The sequence below is a fragment of the Gavia stellata genome, chromosome 28 (assembly GCF_030936135.1).
Source record: "Gavia stellata isolate bGavSte3 chromosome 28, bGavSte3.hap2, whole genome shotgun sequence".
Taxonomy (NCBI): Eukaryota; Metazoa; Chordata; class Aves; order Gaviiformes; family Gaviidae; genus Gavia; species Gavia stellata.
Window position 1 is genome coordinate 587,824 of NC_082621.1, and position 22,693 is coordinate 610,516.

A 22,693-nucleotide genomic window follows, 5' to 3' on the forward strand; every position below is an offset into this window, starting at 1 on the left:
CGCCGGCCCCGCCGCGGTCTCTGAGGAGAAGGGCCGTGAGGACGGAGCGCGGGGGGGACGGGGCAGGGCCCGGCCGGGCCGCCGCGGCCTCCCCGCCGCTCCCGCCCGCCCGCGGCCCCGGCTGCAGCTGCCAGACGGGAGGGCGGCCGGCGCGGTGGGCCCCATCCCCGGCCCGGCCGCGGTGGGCCGCCGCCGCCCCGCCATGTTACCTGCCGCAGCCCCCGCGAAGCCCGGGCCCGCAGCGGCCGCCGCCAGCTGATCCGCGGCGGCTCCCGTCCCTGACGTCACCGCGCACGCGGGGCGGTGTCACGCGGACACGTCTCCTAGCGACGGCGCGCCTCGGCTGGGCCCGCACCGGAAGTGACGGCGCGGGGCGGGATGGAGCCGGCCCTGTCACCCGGCCCCGCCGGGCCCGCGCCTCCGGGGGGGCTGGTGGCGTCACCTGCCCGCCCCGGACGCCATTGGTGGCGCCGTGACGCAGCCAGTGACGTCACTGGCAGCGTGGCCGAGGCGCGAGGGCGCGGCCCGCACTCGCCGGCGGGTCCCGGCCCTCGTCTCCGTGAGGCGGCCGCGGGGAGCAGCGGCGGCCACAGGTACGGTCCTGGGGAGCCCGGGGCCGCTGGCGCGGGCGGTCTCCCCCGACCTCGGGGCTGGAGGGGGCGGCCCCCGGGGGCCTCCTGGGCTCTGCCGCGCCCGGCCGGGGCTGCGGCGGGGAGCTCCCCCCGGAGCCGCCTGCCTGGCCCGTGCCTGGCCTGACGCCTTCCGCCGGTTCCTGCAGCGCAGGGTCTGGGCCGGGCGGCTCGGCCGAGCCCTGTTCCCGGCACCGCGGCACAGCTGGGCGCTCCTGCCTCGAGCGCATCCGCCTCGCTGCCTTCTCACTCCAGCTGGCCCAAAGTAAGAGTTTCCTTCTTGAAGTCAGTAGAATTATGGGGAATGAAAGAGCAAAAAATAGCTCTTCGAGGTTACATCCAGGTGTTGTACAAGCACGCGTCAACGGAGGCAATTCCCTCCAGCAGCCCGACAGCTAACCCATGGGTATAGCACATATAACACAGAAATCCAATTACATACAAAAATCCTCCCTGTCTATCAGGGGTTTTCTGCACTAGGCTGTTAATGGAAATGCGGTTCCTTGGGAAGGAAGCCAAAAATCACAGATACTTAATTTAAAATACACTAAACTTCTAAGTACTTCTAATTACTGACTGTGTCTTTGAGAAAATGCTTGGTTTTGATATGATTAAAAGCAGAGCTTTTGCAATAGCGAAAATATGATTGAACTACAGATCCCTTTTCACACGGTTGTCTTTGTTTTGAAAGCCCCTAATTGTGCAGAGCAAAGTGGAGGTGTGATGCCCCTTTGGGATTTGGACAGGCATTTGCCTCCTTTGGAGTGGAGGATGCTGGAGTTATTACCATGTGCTTATTTGTAATGCTCTGACAGAGGGGCACCGATGGGTGTGTGGGTGCTGCTCAAGCTCAGAAGAACAAATTCCAAATACTGCTCCTAAGAACTCCTACAAGACAAAATACCACCTGCAGATATGTAAGGAAATAATGACATCGTACGGGTCAGCGTGGTGGGCTGCAGTCATGGCGAACGACACCCTATGCCGGCAGACTCAGGACGTGTTAGTGAGGCTAGTGGTGCTGCGTGATGGAAAAGGCAGTGGCAGGGCTGGTAACACTCTCAGATTTTGGTTTTATTCTGATATTTGACATCTGTCAAATTGATTATGAAAAAGTGAGCAAGTTAGAAGGTTAAATAACATGTATCTTAATTTGTCATTAAATGAGTTTGGTGCCTGTGAAATGTATTGCACTGGCAGTGGCCTATAAAGCTGAATTCTCCTCATCTGTGGGATGCATCTAACAGTACAGATAGTTGCACACATACTGCACGTTTCCTCCCCCTGTAGTTATCCCCAGGTCCTTGGAAAACAGAGGATAATTTTCTTTCTTTTTCTCTGTCCAGTCTGTTCCCACTGTGCTTAAGCTACGCGCAAAGGGACAAATTCTGTCAACTGCACTTGGTGAAATTTAACAGAGAGTCTGTCCACTGCAAGCCAAGGCTATTTCTTATTTCTGACAGGCCCTAAGCAGCTGTATCTTGCTATTTAAGAAGTTAGTGAGCTGAGCCGTTTCCTTTAGTCACAGGAACTTCCACGGACTGATGTAGAAGCAGATGCTGCACATTGTATTCCTTTGTTGTCCTGCATACGTCTGACGGAGTTTTTCTTTGAAGCTGAAATGTGCTAGTTTTTGTTTGGACTGTCTGTTCCATGTCCATGTAAAGAATTCAGTAGTGGTGCTATAAAATCGCTGGGATATTGGAATGATCAGTAATAGCTAAGGCATAGCGCAAGCGTGGAAGAGCCAAAGATCAAACTATATCCACCGTTCAATGAGAGCAGCAAGAAATCGTTCGCGCTAGAAGAGATTGAGACGGATTTCACTGTCCTGTGCGCTCAAGTCAGTGTGAAGGCTCCAAAGGGGAGGCTGCAGTTTGCCACCTATTGGCTTTTCCGGGTATGTCTCATGGCAGAAAATGGCTGAAATGAAGTTAGTCCTAACATAGAAAATTACTCATCGCATTTTAGCCTGGGGTGTGATTGCTGCGTGCACAGCAAGCACTGAGTGTGGCACTTTGTCTCTTCTATGGAGTATTGAGACCAAACATAAATTCCTGTTCTCTTGTTTTATCAGATTCTATCTAGATGGACTGACTCAGTCTGATTTTTTTTTTAATTATTCCCAAATGGGGAAACGAAGGCACAGAGATTGCACTGAAGTCACACATGGAATAGATGGCAGACCTAAAAAGAGAGCACTGGTCTGCATTCTGTCCTGTATGTGGTACTCCACAGCAGATATCTGTGGAAACCCACTCTGAAGCAGATATCCGCAGTGAGAAACAACTGCAGACCCTCAACGCTATCTGGCTGGAGTGAGGATTTTTTTCATGGAACTGACTCATCAGCAGCAAACACTGGAAATAAATCCTCAGGAAAAAGGTCCCTCCAGGAAAAAACAGGGTATAGAAAAGCAACCTATTTTTAATACGTGACATAATAGCTATTGTGGAAGCGGTGCAGCACAGTTTACTGATGCACAGTGAAACCAAATCTAGATCAATGGTGCAGTGTGGGTACAACAACAGTAAAAAGCGAGCTGTCACATGGTAGAGAACACAGGGGCGCAGAAAGTGCTGACGGTCGTGAGCATTCATCATTGAACAATGTTCCTGTGCATCTGTTTGTGCGTTGCAGGTTTCCCTGCTTATATGCTTGGAATTAAGCATTTCTGGAGGTAGGCTGTGAACCTGGAGAAACCGAGTGTTGTAGAGCATTTGTTTTAATTGCCAGCCTGTGGCAAATTGCAAGGGCGTCGGGAGGCAGGATGTGCTGAGTATGAATTGCTTGTTGTCAAGGCTACAGGACAAGAGGGAAACTGCAGCCTTCCCAGTCTGCCCACAGCCCTTCAGCTGAGCCTGGAAGGGCTTTCTGCCGCCCAAACCAGCAGAGGCTTCACAGCAGATCTGTCCCCGGGAGCTTGATTTCCTTTGGCTGAGCCAACACCAGTGACAGTGACGAGAGTCTCAGTCAGGGTCGCTCTCAAGATCTGAATTTTCCTTCTTCACGTTCCTGTGCTTGGTCCTGCTGGGTTGTTGTAGACAGCCTTTGGTAGCACCTCCCAAGTGTCTTCTAAGGCAGTAAGCTGATGATGGCTCCACGAGGCATAAACTTCTGCCAACACTGTATAAGACTGTGAATTGCTTTTTGTCAATACTGAGGTTTAAAGTTAGCAAAATAAGGATTATTTCCTCCCCGTGTTTTCCCAAGCAATGTGTGCTCTATTAAGTTCTGAAACAGTTAGTATTTTTTTTACCAATAAAGCATTATGAAACACGATGTATATGGGCGTTGCTTACAAGTACATTTTTGCATGGCATATGCTGAAGCATGTCCCACATTTAAAAGTCTAGTGACTAGATTTGTTGATGGATAGAGGATTGCAGGGCTGAGATAGCTGCTTTTAGGTGGGAGTGCCCAGCTGCTTCACTTCAGGAGTGAATTATACTTATTTCTGTGTTAAATCTGCATAGAGACCTGGTGCACACTGTATATATCATGTGTATGTCTGTTGTGTACATTCACACACATGGGAGTGTGCCTTTTTATGATCCAGTAGTTATGTGCCATAACTACTCAATCCAAATTGTAGCCTTTCGTTAAAATATTGAAAATCGGGCTCTCATAGTCCTGGAAAAAAGCTAACTATTGGCAAAAGATCTGAATTTTCCAGCTGAACCTTAACGTGTGCAGTTGTTTAAACCAGCCTTCCTCTAATATATACAGCTGTGCCCAGATGGGGTTGCTTTCTTTGCAGCAGCTTCCCGAACCGTTTACTCAAGGTTTTTGTTTTTTCCTCTCATTACTTATAGTGCCTTTAGACTTACGGTAAAGAAGAGGTGGTTGTAGTTTCAGAGCTTTGCATTCCTCTCTGAGCTGTGCCTGTGTTTGCATGCAAAGCCATCGCCTCCCCTCCAACTATTTTAATCATTTCAGAAAGGGTGGGTCATCAGGCATTTGGCAGCGGGCTCCTTTTATATAGCTGAGGTGGAGTCAGCCAATGACCTGCAAGCCTGGAAAATTTTGCAGGGCAGTTTCACTGGACGGCTTTGCAGAGCTGTGCCATTTGAATTTCAGCACAGACATCCACACACTGTGCTCTCCATTTCTGGCGTGTCTCCCAGTGCAGAGTTTAGCTGAGGCTCGGGTTTAGTTTTCCCTCCTCTCTCTCCCTGTAGTGACAGCTTCTCCGGGCTTTGCTAGCCAGGACTCCCAAGTGATCATGGAGGATACTACTTTGCAAATTATTGAACCACCAACTGCTTCTGAGGCCTCTGAGGAGCAAGTGCCTGAAGAACCCATCAAATCAGACCAGATCAATGGTGTGATGGTGCTGACCCTTCTGGACAAGATCATTGGAGCAGTGGATCAGATCCAGCTGACCCAAACACAGCTGGAGGAGAGACAGCAAGAGATGGATAGCGCAGTGACCAGCATCCAAGGAGAATTAACCAAGCTGACAAAGGCACACACCACCACCAGCAACACTGTGAACAAGATGCTGGAAAAAGTGCGCAAGGTGAGCGTCAATGTGAAAACCGTTCGGCAGAACCTGGAAAAGCAAGCTGGGCAGATAAAGAAGCTGGAGGCCAACGAAGCGGAGCTCCTGAAACGCAGAAACTTCAAAGTCATGATCTACCAGGTAAGGAGCTGTTTCATAACTTCTTTATGTCCTGTTAGTGGGTGTCTTCTTTGCTAAGGGTTCTGTTACACTGCATGGTTGGTCCATTACTCTCCCAAACTCTCCTGACTGCCTGGCGGTCCAAATTGAGGCGGGTCTGAAGTAGCTCTCTCATTCATGATTCAACGTTGTCTATGTGTTCTAAGACAAGGTTTGATAGACTTGCTACATTTAACAGGAATTTTAAGGAAGATAGTGAGAATGGCCCTAAGCACTCATTGCAATGGACCAGAAGTATCAAAATAACCTGATTTTACTGCTTAGCTAAAAAAAGAACAAGAATGCACTGGGTTCTGGAAGGGGGCATTGTAAATCCGTCTGCCAACGTCTTTTCTACTGAGAGGCAGCATGTGTATTGCTACGTGGAGAGCGATAATATTTCAGATTTGTGACATGCATCTGATAACAACAAGAGTCAGTAACCCCAGCATCGGGGTTAATCTCACAGACTAGGACAGACAGAGACATTAGAGAAAATACAGAACAGCTCCTTGAGCTCAGTAGTACTTGGGTCTGCCTTTACCGTTGTGCTTGTACAGATTTCCACGTTCTTTTTTCTGCAACCTGCGAGTCTTGAATCTTCTAGTTGTCGTGTTTCAATAACAGCTTTGATTTGCTTGATGTTCAACCCCTGTGCTAAGCGTTGGATTTTTTCTTTAATATTAAACAAGAAGAAAGAGAGGAATATGTTTCCATCAGTTTTCCTGTCTGGAGTTAGTTTTCCTTATCAGAGCAAACTCTTATATTGGGCCACGGAAGAAAAGTGAGTGAAATAGTTAATGATTCAGTTAGAAGCCTCTGGGTTAATAATAGACAGCGTCAGGGACAAATAGAGAAGCATCTAGTGCTGATCACAGGAAGAGAGAGAAGAAAAACAGAAAAAAAGGGAAAACGCTTCTTACTACAGGGTTTGAAGGGAGAGCTGATCATAATAGGCTCAGGAATCTAACAAGTACGGGGGACTGTGTAACTCTGATTCAGAGCTTAAGCATTTGTAGTTTTATCATGCCTGAAAGGCTAAAATACTCAAGCCTATTCAGATCATACCGGCAACCTAACCAGTTTTAAATACGTATTTATTACAAGCTCTTTGTATCAGGCTTTTGGGGGAGGATGGATCTGTCCATGGAAAAATAAAATAGAACTGTAAACGTACTGCAGAAGCAACAAACATTGCAAAATGAGAAGAGTGAAGGGAATTGTTTAAACATAACATTCCTTGTGGGTTACAGAAATAGGTAGGAAGTTGGCAAGCTTCTAGGTCCTTTGGAAGCATCCTGAACGTTGGCAGATTGTCATTTTGTGAGCTGTTAATTTTGGTTTGCTGTTGCTTATGAATGTTGAGTAGAGTTTCTCTTTGAATATGAAAAAGCAATCCTGCTTCTAAAGATAATCAGGGGCAACACTCTTGCTGATGTAATGAGGACAGAACAGCCTCTGAGTGATCAGTTGACAAGGGACTACAGCAGGGATTTTGTGAATCATGAAGATATTAGGAAAAAAAAAAGGATTATTTGTAATTCAGAACAATTTCCCGGCATGGAATTTAGTGTGATTTGACTGTGAGGCCACAGAGCACAAGTGAGAAATTCTCCAGGTTTGCTTCATGTGAAATGGAGCCTTTTGAGCCTGACGGAAATCCTCGCGCTTCTGCAGGACGCCTGAGTAGACTTTACCACGAAGGGTAAGGACCCAGTTCTGGGGAGACGGAAGGTGTGGCAGCAGGCATGCAGGCCTGTGACAGGCACTGCTGAAGCGAAAGAAGGTCTTCTTTGGAGGAGAAACTCTTGATTATCTCTTAATTTGGTGCTTAAACTGGAAAACAAAATCCATGATGGGCTTTTGATGTTTGAATACTAGAAAGAAATAGGCCACTAATAATATTAATGTGCCTGAGTAACAAATACTTTTATCAATAGTACTCTTGCGCTGCATTACTGTGGCAAAGACAGACCCATACAATGAGAATTTGATTGGCAGACATGGACCACAGGGAATCCCCTGGAAGAATGGGGTATATTTTTGCAGTCCTCTGCAATAGTGTAACCGGTCTTTCCTGTGTATGATGGAAACATAGATTTTTGGTCAACAGAGAATGTTTCTAGATTATATCAATCTACAGTCTGTCTCAGAACTATGTTAATTATTATTTCTCATCTAGAAAATAGAGTTGCTTAATAGTTGCATTATTCTGTAGATTGCACTCCATAACAACATCATCATGTAATTTTCATTGTACAGAAACCTGAATTGTATGGCTTGGTGTAAGGAATAATAATCTGTCCTATATAGGAGTCTCTCTTATTTGTGGAGACCTTTTATTCTGAAGAAGTTACGCATTTTGGGGGATCTCGGAAGTTTTGCTTTTGGCTTTGGGGGTTTTTATTTTGCTTTGTTTTTTCCTGGGAGGGACAGGATTTTTAGAGTTTGTGTCTTACTGTAATTATGGAGATGTCATTCTTCAGAAATTCCTAACACAGGCTGACTGTGGGAATTGCACAGCAGATTTGCAAAAATATCAGGTTACAATTTTGTGTCCCAATTTATTCATATGAATATTTTATCACAGTCAGTAATTCTAGGCACATCAGTGACAAGAGTGGTACTTTGTCTGGGATTATGCAAAACAGATAATGCTAACACATTTAAATGATAAAACTCTATACAGAAAGAAGTCATATTTTGTGTGTACATTGTAAAGGCATTTATCAAATTGAGAATGATGTTCAGCTGCTTTACCGATATTGAACAATGCTATTTGTTGCAAGAAGCCTTGTTGATTCCTGCTGGATTACTAATATCCTTCTGTGTTTCAGTATTAATAATCCTGAAATTTTAAAAAAATGTATCAAGAGTCTATAAAAGCAAAACTTTATGATGGGGTCCACCCTGGGAGTTTAAGTGAGGAAAATTCACTGTGTTTTCCTAACTGTGTCTATTATTTAAAAAAAAAAATACAAAATAACTCTTTTCTAATTCAGTGTTTCACTTCTCAAGACCCACCACCTAGCAAAGTTTATGTTAGTTACTTTCTTGATAATGTAATTAATTCTGTGATGGTGAGCAACATTATTACTACTTTTAACTCAGAAAAAGCTGTCTTTGGAAACCTGTGATTAACTTTCCTGTGCAATTGCATTTTCAGTTGCTATGGCTAAAAGCGCAAAGATTTATTAGTCTTTTCTTTTGGAGAACAAGAGATAAACTCATCTTAAGAGACATAAAATATTACATAAAACCAGCAGTGGCTATTTTCAAGCAAGATTGCTGAGTAAAACAGTAGTCATGCTCTATAGGGATTTAATATTGCATGATTCTGTGGCATGAAGAGGTGAAAGGAGGTAAAGATAAATCAGCTCTTTACTGGTTATAGACGTTTGATTATTCTCTTAGTGTTGTATACTGAGTCTCCGGCAGTTATGGAGGGACTATTTCAGGAGTGCAAATAAGACCTTTTGGCACCTTGGGAGAAGAGGTCGAACTACATGCAAGAGTTGTATTTTGTTAGCTGTTAGATTAGGAGGAAATGAAAATCAAATTTTATTCAGGGAAAGCTTGACCTGTCGAGATGAGCGTAAAACACATCTGCCCTCGTAGTTTCAAACTTTGGGGGAAAAAGTGCAGAACTGAAAGTCACTTCCACTGGGGCCTGCTAAGGGCGAGGCGTTAAGCAGAATGTTTACGGGCTATTACTCACAGTCACATATATACCTGTGTGTGCTTTCTGACTTGCTCACTCTCTCAAATACACTTTTACCTGATTTTGCCAGGAGCTGGTCTGATTTCACCGAGGTAAGAGTTTTTGTACCCACTTAACGCAGAGAATTAGATCGATTCTTGAGAATAAAATCTGAAAAAAACAACCCCCCTCCAAATTACCACATCTTTTTGTTTTGAAAACAAGCCTAGCAAAAGCAAAGGTGACAGACATTTGACAAGCTGCTGTGTAAACAGAAGTTCAGTACTCTTACCATAAACAGGACTTGCCTTCCTAAAAAGTCTGATGTCAGATGACTACGTGCACTTATTAGCAGCCCACAGGAACAGAGCTCCTCAGTGCTTCCTTTGTGCCGTCTGTCCTGGGCTCCTGTCTTTCAGAGAAATTAGGACACCAACAAATTTGGTTAGAGTGATTGCTAATAAAAACAAACGAAAGTGACTTCATCCCAAATCTCCTGGTTTTAGGATACAAGAATCTGGGGCTGCTTACTACAGTTCATGGTTAAGTAATGGATGTCCCATGCAAAAAGCTACTGCTTTAAAACCAGACGGGGTGCCACGCTCATCTGAAGAATGGCACGTGTCAGCACTTACGTAAGCACAGCATTTTGCCTCCAAACATTTTTAAACAACTAAACTTATTCCTGCAAATGTCAAAGGCCTGACTTTCTTACAGCCAGGCAATCAGCACACATATTGAGTACTGAATTTCTGAAGTGTGCTGGTCCTTTATTTTGAGGCTTATGTGGGCGCCGAGTTCGAGGGAAGTCTGGCTCGTGATTTGCGGCATTGTTTGTTGGAAAGAGAGCTGCCTTTGTCGATGGTGTGCGGATGGGCTGCTCCCCATGCTGGCAGATTCAGGGGCTCCCGCGGGGCTCCTCTGCTCTTCAGGTGCCTCCAGCGGCTGCTCAGAGCCTCGTGAGACGTGGACTTTCTCTGGGAAGGGTCGGGCGGTTAGGAGAGCAGGATAGGACGTGAATCTCAGCCACACAATGTGTAGGGTAGGTAGGGCTGGACGAGGAAATATAAATAGCACAGCTTGGCTTTTGTGCCTTGAGTGGGCCTTATACGGACGAGAGCAACAAGATTGTTGATCATGGGGAGGAGGGATGAATTTCAAACCCACATGTTAACGTGACAGATTCGGAGGCCAGACCTGAAGTGCCTCATTTTTAGGTGTGTGCTCCTCAAAATAGAGCGTGGAAAAGAATATGAGCTCAGGGGTCTGATGAGAAGCACGGGGCAGGGAGCACAGGGCGTACAAACCCGTGTACTGCAGCTGCCGCACCCACTGCCCCTGGGCTGCAGCCTTTCTCCACCTCCTAAACAGTATGTCAGCTGCCCCGAGCTATGGTTTTGTTTCAAATTAATCATTCTGAAACAAAAACCTTGTAAGCCTAATGACAGCAGAGGGTTCATGAGAGCCAGCGCGATCCGCAGGCCCAAAGAACAGCCTGTGTGGGTTGCATGCCTTGGATTCAGTGGAGCTTGCCCAACTACAAGCGTTAAAGAATAAATAAAAATTTCAAATAAAATTTGAGTGATAGTACTGGGGATAGGCATGGGCACTAGGCACCCATGTTACGCTTTTCCTGCAAGACCTTGGCTCCGTGTGCTTGGGAGAGCTCTGTGCTTGAACTTGAGTCTGTCTCTGTATCTGGAGCAGCACTGTATGAAGCATGAGTTTTTCCCAGGGGTTCACTGCAGAGATTTGCATTGCAGCAGCCAGTGTTTTTTATATTTCTTTTCTGATAATACTTTAAAATAAAAGGCTGGTTTCATTTTGCTGTGAATCCACTCAAAAGCAGCTCCCTTTGTAGGCACAAAAAAATTTCAGGGTGTTAATAGCTCTCACTTCCAGGATTTTTCTAGTGCAGATTATCAGTCTTTCTACCAAAAGACAGCTCTGGAGCATGGATTTCTCTGTTGCAGCCTGGAATCAACTGCATTAATATTTCATTGCTCAGGTATTATTTATAAGCAGTTAGTGCCAGGACTGTTTGCTTTGCTGAAATCCTTTCAGCATTATAGTTACATACTGAGCTGTGCAGCAATAAATTGTCTCAGAGCAAAGGGCCAGAGGCTGCTCTGCCAGTTGGGATAGGGTTAGATTGGATGATTAATGGTTCATGAAAATAAAATCAAAGGTAATACTCCTTCTGATCACATATTCCTCTCTCAGGCCTCTCTTGTGCCTATCAGTAGTGGATCTAAGCATCCATCATGATGTCTCTGTGATGCCAGTGGGGCCACTGCACATGGGATTATAATGAAGTGCAGAATTTGCTGGCCGTGCCTACTGGGCTAGGTGGCTGGAGTGCTCTAGTTTCCAGTGAGATTGTGGCTCATTTTCCCATTCTTAAGCTAGATACGAGCCCTCAGCAAAAATAAGTTAACCCATCAAGGACACACAGCAGGAAAAACTCTCCAAGGATGCATGTAACCAAGTTTGCAGGTCTGGGATTAGAAACCAAAGAACTCAAGAAGCCAGTCAGTGCTTGGACCATGCCTCTCTCTGAAAAGACACAGTTCCATTACTCTCCAGTGTACCCTGGGTGGGAGTTTGACTGGTAGATGGTAAAAGCTGCTTAGTGTTGTAGGCACTGCAGAACACTGGAAGGGTGTGAGCATCGTGGGAGAAGTGGTACTCGTGCATGTTATCTCCATTTTCCCCATCTTATGTAAATGTGAATGCTCAGTAGTTGGCATGCGTCCCTCTGCATCCAGCATTGCTCGCAAGGCAGGCACTGAGCCTGCTGTGGGTGACTCACTGCACGCTGTCACCCCGTCCCAGCTCCAGACAGGGCATGCCGTTTCTGCTGGGCTGGAGGGCGCGAGGAGTGAGCAGCCACGCTCGGTCTAACACAGCCATTTTTCCAAAGAACGTACTGCTTGACCTAGGCGCAGACTTGGTGAAATTGAGGGCTTTTCCTGTATCTTTGTTGAAGCTGCTTCTCGCTACATTGCCCAGAAGTGTGATGTGCTGTCCCTATCTAAGTAATGAGTAGAGAACTATGCAGTCGCCACTCTGATATACTGTGATGCATCTGTGACCCATGTAAAGCATGGCAATGACTCATAAGCTTTTCGGCAACATGCTTAGCCCTCTCTTATCCTGTTTGGGATAATGCTGTCCTCTTGATTCTTCAAGATCTTCTACCACTTACAAAGTACCTGAAGACTTGTGGGTCCACTGTCCAGCTGCAAGATAAGACAAAAACCAGAAACAAAGATGCTTAGTGTCAGTGAGGGAAAATCAAATATTTAGAATAAAAGTCTCAGGATGTTTAGTCTATAGCTTTATGTGAGGATGCAAATGTCAGTATCAGCAGAGATCTATCTGCAAATCATCTGTAATGCAAACTCCATCTTTACTGGTTTGCTGTTCAGAAATAACTCTGGAGTTATTAATCAGTTGAGACAGGTTTATCCGGGAGGAGCAGTTCTGAGAGTAAAGCCAGTTGTACAAACAGACTGATAATAGGATCAAAACTTTCTTCTGCTGTCAGAGGGGAAAAAAAAAAAGCCTTCTCACTCTGCAATATATTTACTTCTCTGTTTCCTACAGCCCTGCCTTTCTTCTGACTCACTGTTAGGCAAAAGCACTTTTCCAAACACAGCCTCCTCCTCTCCCTGCACCATTCCTCCCTTGCTTTTCACCATCAGGTTTGAACTAGCTCCAGTGCCTGTACCATGCTGCTCATTCTCACCAGCTAATGAAGATACAGCCTTTTAGGACATAGCTTCCAGGACACAGAGTAACTGATGCACCTGATAGAAAAAAGTGCCAAGATGATTGCACAATACACAAAGTTACAGAGGGTAGAAGGACTTCTGCTAGTCAGGGAGATACTACTTGAGAACAAACTAGCTCATCCCTTTAACATTTACCTAATCCCAACCTATTTTGCTTTTCCCCCTCACATTTCAGATATTTTCCTTTGTCTCAGCAGTATTCTTTGGTGACTTCCTACTGCAAGATTCAGTAGTCTTCTCTCTAAGGACTCGAGGATTCTCTTTTTATGGACCTCTTGGCACTATTGGAGAAAAAATGTGTCCAACCTTTGGAACATAAGAGTCGAGGCCATCCCTATTGCATATGGAGGGGTTAATTTTATATGCCAGCGGCTGCTAGGGGTGCTGAGTAGCCACCCCCTGTCCTCAGGGTGTATTTAGCAGAAAAGAGAGGTTTTGATTTTGGGGTGAGCGTGTTTCCTGTGTCACTGGGTATAGAAGTCTGTAAGCTGCTGGGTATTGTCCAGCGTTGGTTTAGGGTATGGTCAGCGTGTTGACAAAACCAGCGGATGGAGTTGTGGAGTCACACCTGGCTGTTTCGATCTCTCCAGCTTGTGTATTTGAATTAATAGACAGAGGGTTTTAAAATCACTATATTTTCATAATCTTACACATACAAGCAAACTCTGCCTTCAGCTACACCACAGAAATCAGAGATATCTCCAGAACAGCTGACATCAAATCACTCTGTGAACAGCAGTGTGCAAAGAGAGCAGAATCTGGCCCTATGGCAGTGTTCAGTATAAAAGTGCCTGCAACCATAGAAGGGTTTCTGCATCTCCTAGGACCTGCCGTAAATTAGAGGAGGACACTCTTCCTTCTAATAAATCTTTGCTGACTGTCTTTTCTGTCAAATTTTGCTACCTGGCTTCTCCCTTTACTAAAACATACCCATGTGCCTTTTCTCTCTGCCTGTTCTCATGCTAATCTGGATTACTTTGTTGGCGACGTTCCTGATCAGATTCCCAGCTGCGACAGGTAAGTTTTTCCATTGTGTTTCCTTTCCTCTGGCCATTGAAACACAGTTTTCCTCATCTTAGCCTGAGAAGATCCAGAGTGTGCGCTTTGAGTCTTCACCAGGGACTGCCCTCTGAGCCGTCTCCAGGAACGGTTCCCTCTGCCCGCGCTGCGGAAAGTGCCATGGCCCAAATCAGCAGAAGACATGCGAGGAGGCAGCAGTTTAGGGCCTCAGCGGGAGTACCCCCTGAAGATTGCTTTGAACCTCTTCTGAAACTCTGAAAGCTGCTGATTCCAGAGCCTTTGCCTCTCTGCCTGTTTGTGGCTGCTGCAAGCCTTCAGACCTGCACGGCTGATCTTTCAGTTGGCAGAAATGCCTCTGCTTGTTGACTAATCTGCTTACTGCTTGCTGCGTGCTGCTGCCCTAGATATAATGGATGGTGAGGAGCTGTGATTTTCTCGCAGGCATTACAGGACTTGTCGTGTGCTACCTCTACGATCTGGGAGGGAGGAATTGCTGTATGGCTTGCATGAAGGGCTACCAGCCAGGAGTATTTGGCTCTGCTGGCCTCTGCTGTGACTGGGCAAATCCTACCTGTTTTCTGAGCCTCAGTTTCTCCCTCTGCAATACAGACAAGATAATACCTACTTCCTCAGGCTTCTTGTAAGGTTTAGTTTATAAGTGTTTATGAAATGGTTTGAAGTTGTTTTAAATAGATAAAAGACAGGCAGAGAGCACAAACTGTGTGATATAAAACTACAGTTGTCTCAGGTAGGCACTGCAACATCCATTTCTGTTCAGCGGCAGCCCCCAGCGCTGTTCACTAGGAGCTAGGCTTCTGCATGCATACTGGAGCCGATGGGGACTTTAACTGCTGTTTATCTAATGCTTATCTCAAGCCACAAGGGCCTCTGGTAACAGCATAGCGCCCTGTTAGCCTTCCTCTTATTGTGGGTCTACTGGAGTTCCACTTGCCTGCACTTTGTGTGGTCACCCTGTGGTGTGTGCAGAACTGTCCGGTGGGAACAGCCACGTTGGTCGGTGGACAGGACTCTCCCAGGAGCCAGGTGACGGTGAACTCAGCCTGGGTCTCTGGGGGAAGCTGCCAGGGAAAACTCCTTTTCAAGGAGAGTAACAAGATTTTTTAAAAAGGCGGGTTTTTGTGATATAGCAAGAGATTCTGATAGCGATTATAGTCTCCACAGAAAAAGTCTGTTCCAAGAAGGCATGGGAGAAGAAAGCACAGCCCTCCTCTTTTCTGCACAGGGCATCTTTACATCCCTGAGCTCTGCTAGGCTGTGGGTGCTTATCAGGTGTGCTGCTGTTACTCAAGAATAACCGAATCCTCTTTCCCGTGACACTGATGGAAGGTCATCACAGAAAAGCATCGTTTAAGGACTGGCAGAGCAAAACAATTATTGTGGCAATGGGAGTGCAGAACTTTTTCTTCTCTGGCAGGGCTCGATCTGACCTGGAAGGCTGTCTTATGCCCAGATGCTTTTAATCCTCCCTCAGTCTTCCCCTAGGCCAGAGCTTGTGTGATCTGCCCTGAGTGGGCAGAGGAAGGGCTGGCGTGGTGCAGGAGATGTAGCAAGCTCCAGCTCACCCAGCAGCAGCTGGGATCAGCCCTTTTTGGTCATAGCAGAGCGTGGGGATGTGAGCTGGTCATGTTCTGCATGTTTCGGCTGCATGTCAACCAAACTCAACTGTTTGTGCTGTTGCAATTGTGTAAAAATAACTGAACGAAATTAATTACATATCTGATTAGCATGCGCATGTGAAAAATCCTCCATTAAACCTTCAAACTGGAGATCAGAGTGGTTGGGAGTTCTGGAACTCTGTTTTTTACACACTGACAATAAGAGCCTCTTCCAGAGCAATCCAGGAGCCCCTCTCGCATTTTGGAAATGTTCCCCGGATTTGCTGGTAATTCTGCAGGGCTTGAAGAGCTCTGCTGGGCTGGGAATGCAGCTCAGCTTTGTGTCTCATTGGCCTTTTATATGACAGGGGAAGTGTTTACATGTGTTGTAGCAACCAGGCGGGGAGTACATGACCATACGGGGCTGCCTGCGTGACTCACTGCGAGAGAACTCGGGCTTGAAAACAACGTCAGATAAAAAGCCCACTTCGTGGAGCAAGGCAGAGGCCGGTCTGCCTGGCAAATCTAACAGCACTGGATTGTTTGAAGTAGGAGGAATACAGAGCAGCCCAGCACCCTGTCAGCTGGCAGCCAGCTGCCTTCAATGCTCGGTATGGGTGCTGGGGCCCCTCCGGGCACCCACAAGGTCTGCAGACAGACAGGCTGCCTGTCCCATATGCTCTGCCAGTGGGACGGAGCTTCCCGAAGTAAATTGCTTCCCTGGGGAGGTCTCTGTGCTGAAGGGACAGCACCGCTGTACACATCGGATTGTGAAATGGGCTGGGGGGAAAACATTGCAAATGTAAGGTAAAAGAAGCATAGAACTTGAATCGGAACTAAACCTTTCTGTGAAGCACATCAGAGGGCAGCGAGCTCAGTCCCAGCACACAGGCAGACGCTGCCTGTCCTTCTGCTGGATGTAGCTCTGCTTTGTGCACAGAGCAGGAAGATTTTTCTTCTGCTGGTATAAAAATCTTCTGGGAAATCTTGTTTACCCGCTGTCTTTGTGCCAGCTGGATTCAAGCTGTCTTAGAGAACAGAACTGGTTTGCGTTCGCTGACTGGGAGCCAGGGTTTGAACACCCCAAGAGGCAGGGATTCCAAACCCAGGATTTTGGACTCTCCCACTTCAAGGGTCAGCATTTTCCCAGTAAAAATAGAGTAGTTGGAATGCCTGGTGTTAAAAATGTGCCTCATCTGGATGAGTCATGAGTGAAATAGTGCACAGACCATAGTGCCTTGCCCAGAGCAGGGATTTGTGTAGCAGCCACCCCTAGACCGTGGATGATTCTTGATTGTTCCAGCGAGGTCCCATTGTCCTCCACTGCAGGCAGAAGTGGCTGGGTCTGCAGGCACATTCTGCCCCAATCGGGCAGCTCCCCTTCCCCACAGCAGAAACACCTCTCAAGCAGGGAGGAGGAGACCCTTACTAACATTTGGGCAGTGCCTGGGTGTGGGTGAGGAGCTGCATGTGAGGGATGCTCAGCAGCATTGTACTCATCCCCATTAAGATGTGCCAGAGCTGTGGTTGTTCTCGCACAAGCTGTCCTGTGCATACACCAGAACCCGCTAAATCAGCAGGAATGCTCCCTAGGTGCAGGAGGGCTTTGAGTCAGGAAAGTGACCCACGGCACACAGTGCTAAAAATCCACCAGCTGTCCTCCAGCTGGTTATCTGCGGCTCAGATAAGCAATCAGATTGAAGAAGAATCAGGGGAAAAAAATGCAGGAATTATACCAGGCATAGGAAAGAGAGACGCACTATCTAGGGGCCCTCGGCTGGCCTGACAGCCCTGCAGCAGGCACGCTACCCCCATCACCCTGGCCTTGCAGGAAAGGGGCTGGGTGAAAATTGCAAAGGTTTCCCAAGCACAGCTGGAGAAAAGCTCTCGGAAACAGTCTCAAGGGGGGAAGCTGGGATTGTAGGCATCCTTACTTGTGGGAATAGATGTGCTCCGTCTTTGCCTCTGTATTTGAGCAATTAGGATGCCTCCTGAAAGAGGCATGAGCACAGTCTCAAGCCCATGAGTGTCGCTGGGCTGGGCCTAGGGCAGCTGCCTGCGGTGACAGTGCACGGGACAGCGCAAGTGTGGGTCTGTACATGAGTGCAATCTGTGGGAGATAGGATCAAACAGCCGAGTAATTGCTGTTCTCAGGATTAAGTGGCAGGGATTACAGAAAGCTGCACCACCACCCTAACAGGGTTGCTCCAGCTGTCCTGTGTGCCAGGAGCTGCTGCTGGCCATGTCTTCACAGTTGTGAGGAAAGCAGTTGCAGGATGCTGCCGAGGTCGGAGGGGTGTGTTGCTGGTGCAGCCCATTCAGCCACATCAGCAAATTTGGTCAGAAGATGGATTTGCTGGTGTAACACGAGGAAAGGTTGTTATTTACGTGGCAGACATGGAGTTTTTGAGGTGGTGTTTCTTTGTGCACCCACATGTTCTGGAGCTAACAAGGGGCTGATAAGTATCTGAGTTTGCAGGATATGGCCTGTTTCCAGTGACAGTCATGCCAGGCGAGAGGGGGATGCCTTTGTTCTGGCTCATTGTGTTGACTCGAGGGAAGGAAGTGGCTGGAGTTCCTGATGTTCTCGGCTCGGCAGGGCAGGGTCCCCGGGAGTCTCTGGGATTGCTCCAGCAGGTGTTGTTGTGAACAGGATCCCTGCCTTCCTAGTGATGTGGATTTGTTCTGGACTGACCCGACCCTCTGGAGAGCATGTGTATTGTTTTCTCCTGAAGTGGCTAATCAAATGAAGAAAACATATGTTGGCTGCTTCACCTTAATCTCCAGAAAGTATTTGGAACCTGAGCTGTGATCCAGAGGGTGAAGAGCTTTGCCCAGTGCAGCTCTCTGCTCTGAATAAAACCCAGAACGAAACCCCTGCTCTGGCAGACTCTGCGTTTTGACCACGGACACTGCAGCCTGTGTCGCCGTCACTGAGCCCAGTGCTCTGTGGAGCTGACTTCTCATTGTTCACAAAGTTTTCCCAGGTGAAGCTGTGCTGGAGTCATGTATTCAATAAGCTCATGGCAGTTCTCAAGTGGTGTAAGGGAAGGAGGAGCTGGGGACAGTGTAGCTGGCTGAGCCGAGCAGCCCTGTGTCTGCAGAGGGAGCGTCCTGTCCTGCCTCCGACCAGGGGCTCAGGCCGGAGCAGCAGCGTAGCGGTGACCTTGCTCAGCCAGAGCAGCAGCGCGTTGGTGCGGTGTTGGGAGAGTGCTCAGGGCGCGGGCGTGTGAACACGCTGTCCCTTCCGACACTGTGCAAGGGATTGGGATGTCCTCTGCCGCAGCAGCGCTGAAGAAACCTGCGTAGAAGTGGGGCTGGACTCAGCACGGCTCTTTGGGGCCAGGCCTCAGCACTTGTTTTGATGGTTTGACCATCATGAGTGTCCTGGCTCTTGACATCTGCATAGCTCGTTAGCTCATGGCTGCGTTGGTGCAGTGGCTACTGCTGTGCAAACGTGACACACAGAGTGTGCCACATTGCACAGCAGACACCATGGCAAATTCACCCTTCTGGGACACAGGGCAGCTCTGCTCCCGGCATCCCTGAGCCAGAGGAAGGCGAGTCACTGCTGGCGTTTGCAACATACTTCAAGCACTCAGGCCTGGGGTACCCTGAGGTCTGCCCCTTGATTTCACTGGGCCCTGCTCCTGCCAGTGTTTGACTGCGATCCCCCACCCTTGCTCTGTTCAGCTTCTGTCTGCCCTGGAGCTGGGAACGGCGCCTGGCTGTCCTGCTGCCCAGGTTTTCCTCCAAACCTCAGCCCGGCAGCTCCGCTCTCTGCGTGCCCATTCCACACACTGCCTTTTGGCTGCTGCTGGTTTTCTGACAGTGCTCATCTCGTCTCGGCAGCTCCATGCCTCTCCCACCCAGCTCCATAGATTAAAACCACTTGGGCAATAAATTTCTGAGCCGTGGGCTGCAGCCTGGCAGCTGTGACGCTTCATACAGTGATGGGCTATTTCCAGCCTGTCCTGGGAACAGAGAGGTGATTCATTGCAGCAGGGACGCACGCTATGTGCTGCTCAGATGAAAACCAATCCCACTCCAGACCTGTGCCCCTCTCCTGGGCACATGCTTTTCCTCTGCCACTGGGATCAGAAACTTGGCTGACCTGGGAGAGTGGAGAAGCTGAATGAACTCACCCCCTGTCCGGAGGAGAGCGAGCGTAACCTTGCAGCACCGTCTCTGCTGCCCTCAGATACAGGCTCGGACAAATTCCCTAACTTACTCCCCAGTGGAGAAATGGGAAAAACAGAGCAGCCTGCTGTATCCCAAGAGATGTCCCAGCCCTACATCTGGATCCTGGAGGCCTTGGGAAAGTCTGAGCACAGACTGGGGTTGGCCAGGCCAGCGTGTGCACGCCGGGCGGTCTGGCCGGACACACGGCTCCGGACTGTGCTGCCATCTGCAGCCCTGTGCTGCGCCTGAGGCCACCGCGGGCCGGACCCTGGCCAGGCTGCAGACCTGGGGATGGCTGGCAGTCTTACCAAGAGAAGACCACCCGTGGGAGGGAAGCTGAGACGCTGTGGGCTGGGCGGGGACGGGAAGGTGCTCTGGGCAGGCGCTGGCGAGCAAAGGGGCACAGCATCGCTCCAGTGGGTTCCCTGCACCACTCCACCGCAGGGTGCGGGCGGGGGCTTTGCTGGGGCCGGGAGCGGGAGGTGTGCGATGGCCAGGTCCTGGGATGAAGATGAAACTGGAGGGAATGGGACTATGACAGGGGCAGGGGAGGAAGGGAAAAGTCTCCAGTTTTAGTGCTGGCCTGCCTCTTGCTGCACTGCTGGAGTCACGGATGGGTTTGGAACCAGCCCAGAGAGAGCAGAGCTGGTATACCTGAGCTTAAATATAGCAGAGCCCTAAGCTGCTGCGGGTAGAGCAGATCCTCTTTACAGTAACTTATCAGGTGCACTAAGATGAGTGCAGGCCTGACGTCGCCTGGGTCGGTTTAACCATGAATCGTATTAATCGTAGCTGCGCTTCTGCTTTGCGGCACTGCCCGGGGCGGGGGGGGGGGGGCTGGCTCCCGAGGCTGGAGAGGCTGGGTGTGTGTGTCTCACTGGCTCCACTCTGTGTCTTGCAGGATGAAGTGAAGCTCCCATCTAAACTGAGCATCAGCAAGTCTCTGAAGGAGGGTGAAAAGCTAGAGAAGGAAGGCGAGGGCGAGGAGGTGCCTGTGGGTGAGGACCATGCAGAGGAGGACCACATCCAGCTCTCCTCGGATGAAGAGGTGGAGATTGAAGAGATTATTGAAGAGTCACGGGCAGAGCGCATCAAAAGGAGTGGCATGAAGAGAGTGGATGACTTTAAGAAGGCATTCTCAAAGGAGAAGATGGAGAAGACTAAGCTAAAGACCAAGGAAAACCTGGAGAAGACCCGCCACAACTTGGAGAAGACCCGCCACAACCTGGAGAAGAGGATGAACAAACTGGGCACCAAGATTGTGACTAATGAAAGGAGAGAGAAGATGAAGACCTCTCGGGACAAGTTGAGGAAGTCTTTCACCCCTGACCACACCATCTATGCCAGGTCCAAGACAGCCGTCTACAAAGTGCCACCCTTCACTTTCCATGTCAAGAAAATAAGAGAGGGTGAGGTGGAAGTGAAAGCCACAGAGCTGGTGGAAGTTGGTGGAGAGGAGGGAGAAAACTCGGATCTGCTGCGTGGGGAGAGCCCCGAGATGCACACGCTGCTGGAGATCACGGAGGAGTCTGACGCGGTACTGGTGGACAAGAGTGACAGCGAGTAGGACAGGCTGTAGCACGGAAGGGTTGTGGACGACGGCTGAACACGTAATCATTCACATTTTGAGATCTCTCTCTGCCCTGGTGCCCCAGGGGAAGTGTACACAATGCATCTTTACTACCCTGCAGAGCCGACGCCAATCCCCTGCCTGCTAGGACAAGGTGTATTTTATATTTTAGTTTTAGCACACAGAAACGTTAGGAACACGGGACTGTTTTTCTTACACTGTTAAATCACCCTTGGAGACCATTCCTGCTGCAGGCTGTGTGAGAGGCTTCTAGCACCAGACCTGAAGACGGGCTTTGGGTGACGGGGACCCAGCCCAGCTGGAGAGTGCTAAAACCAAGATAAACGGCTGTACACCTGGAAAGCTCAAGTGTCCTCCATAAGCAAAGACCTGGTGTCAAGAAAGCTTCCTGCCAAGCAGCCCACTGGCCCACGCCACCCCAGCTCCCTGTACCAGGCTGCGTGGCCATCCCCGCACGCAGGAGGACTCCCAGCACCAAGCTGGCCGCCCCTTTGGGAGAGCAGATGAACTGTGATGCATCCAGTGTGCGGGAGGGAAGAGCTGAGCAAGTCCTGTTGATGGGCAGAGTACGGGCAAAGCTGAGCCAGCTGTGTGGCAGGCAAGCGGGTCTGCTCCTCTCTGCCCTCCCGAGGACTGGATTACGTGGCGGTACCTAGGATGGCTTTGCCACAAAGCTGCCCTGCAGCTGGGACTGCCGTGGGTGCCCACGTGGCATCACACAGTGGGGCCCGCTGCTCCTCCCCGCTGCGCTGGGGCCGTCGCTGCGACAGCCCTGGGGCCGCGGCACGAGCAGCGCAGGTCACACGTGGCCACACGCTCCCCTGCCTGGGTTACAAACCCAGGGCCAGAGGCCCAGTGGCCATGGGCAAGTCCTTGCCGAGGCAGGGAGCACCGCGGAGGGGGGGTGCTGGATCTGGTCCCTCCACCTGCAGGGGTGGCGGCAGCTGCCCAGGGAGAGGGGACGTGCAGGCAGCAGTGTTGGAGCAGCCACCAGCGGCTGCAAGTTGTTTCCAGATGGGATATGGGATGTGCTGATGCCATGTGGGGCTCTTGACTGTTAGAGAGCGGCCTTGACACCGGTCCAGCACCGGACCTTGAGTACTTCTGAGCATCTGCTTCCTCCAGGGGTCCCGGCACGGCTCAGGCTGGTGCCCCCGTCCTGCGCTTTCCTCCCCGTTTCCCGCTTTCTGCAGCTTTGCTCTGTCCCCTGCAGCAGGGCAGCGCTGGGGTAGCACACCGCGGCTTGCGGGCACTGCCCCGGCTCGGCCTGGGCTGCCGCGCTCCGGCTCTCATGTAGGCAGCCACCGCCGCAGCACGACCCGGCCCTGCCGGAGCGGGCAGCGAGGCAGGAGGCGGCGCGCCTCGGCTGCTTCGCCTGGGGAGCCGCGGATGCGCCCGGGGAGGCTGATCCCGGCGGGCAGGCGAGGCAGGGACCTGGTGGTGGTCATCCCCGCCTGCTCGCGGGGCCCAGCCCTTCCCGTGAGCGCAGTCGCTT

General features: G+C 49.5%; 1 protein-coding gene across 1 annotated transcript; it reads left to right on the forward strand.

Annotated features, from left to right (window-relative positions):
* The first annotated feature begins 4,685 nt into the window (after positions 1–4,685).
* Positions 4,686–21,634, forward strand: CAVIN1 (caveolae associated protein 1). The gene is made up of 2 exons (XM_059830303.1): positions 4,686–5,274; positions 20,509–21,634. Exons 1-2 carry the CDS (start codon positions 4,855–4,857, stop codon positions 21,172–21,174), a joined length of 1,086 nt encoding a protein of 361 aa, XP_059686286.1. The 5' UTR covers positions 4,686–4,854; the 3' UTR covers positions 21,175–21,634.
* Positions 21,635–22,693: the final 1,059 nt, after the last annotated feature.

Bases quoted from the DNA above. Each gene is read 5' to 3' on its own strand.
- CAVIN1 (XM_059830303.1), top strand. From the start codon at position 4,855: ATGGAGGATACTACTTTGCAAATTATTGAACCACCAACTGCTTCTGAG. The intron at 5,275-20,508 runs GTAAGGAGCTGT...TGTGTCTTGCAG, and splicing joins TCAAAGTCATGATCTACCAG to GATGAAGTGAAGCTCCCATC.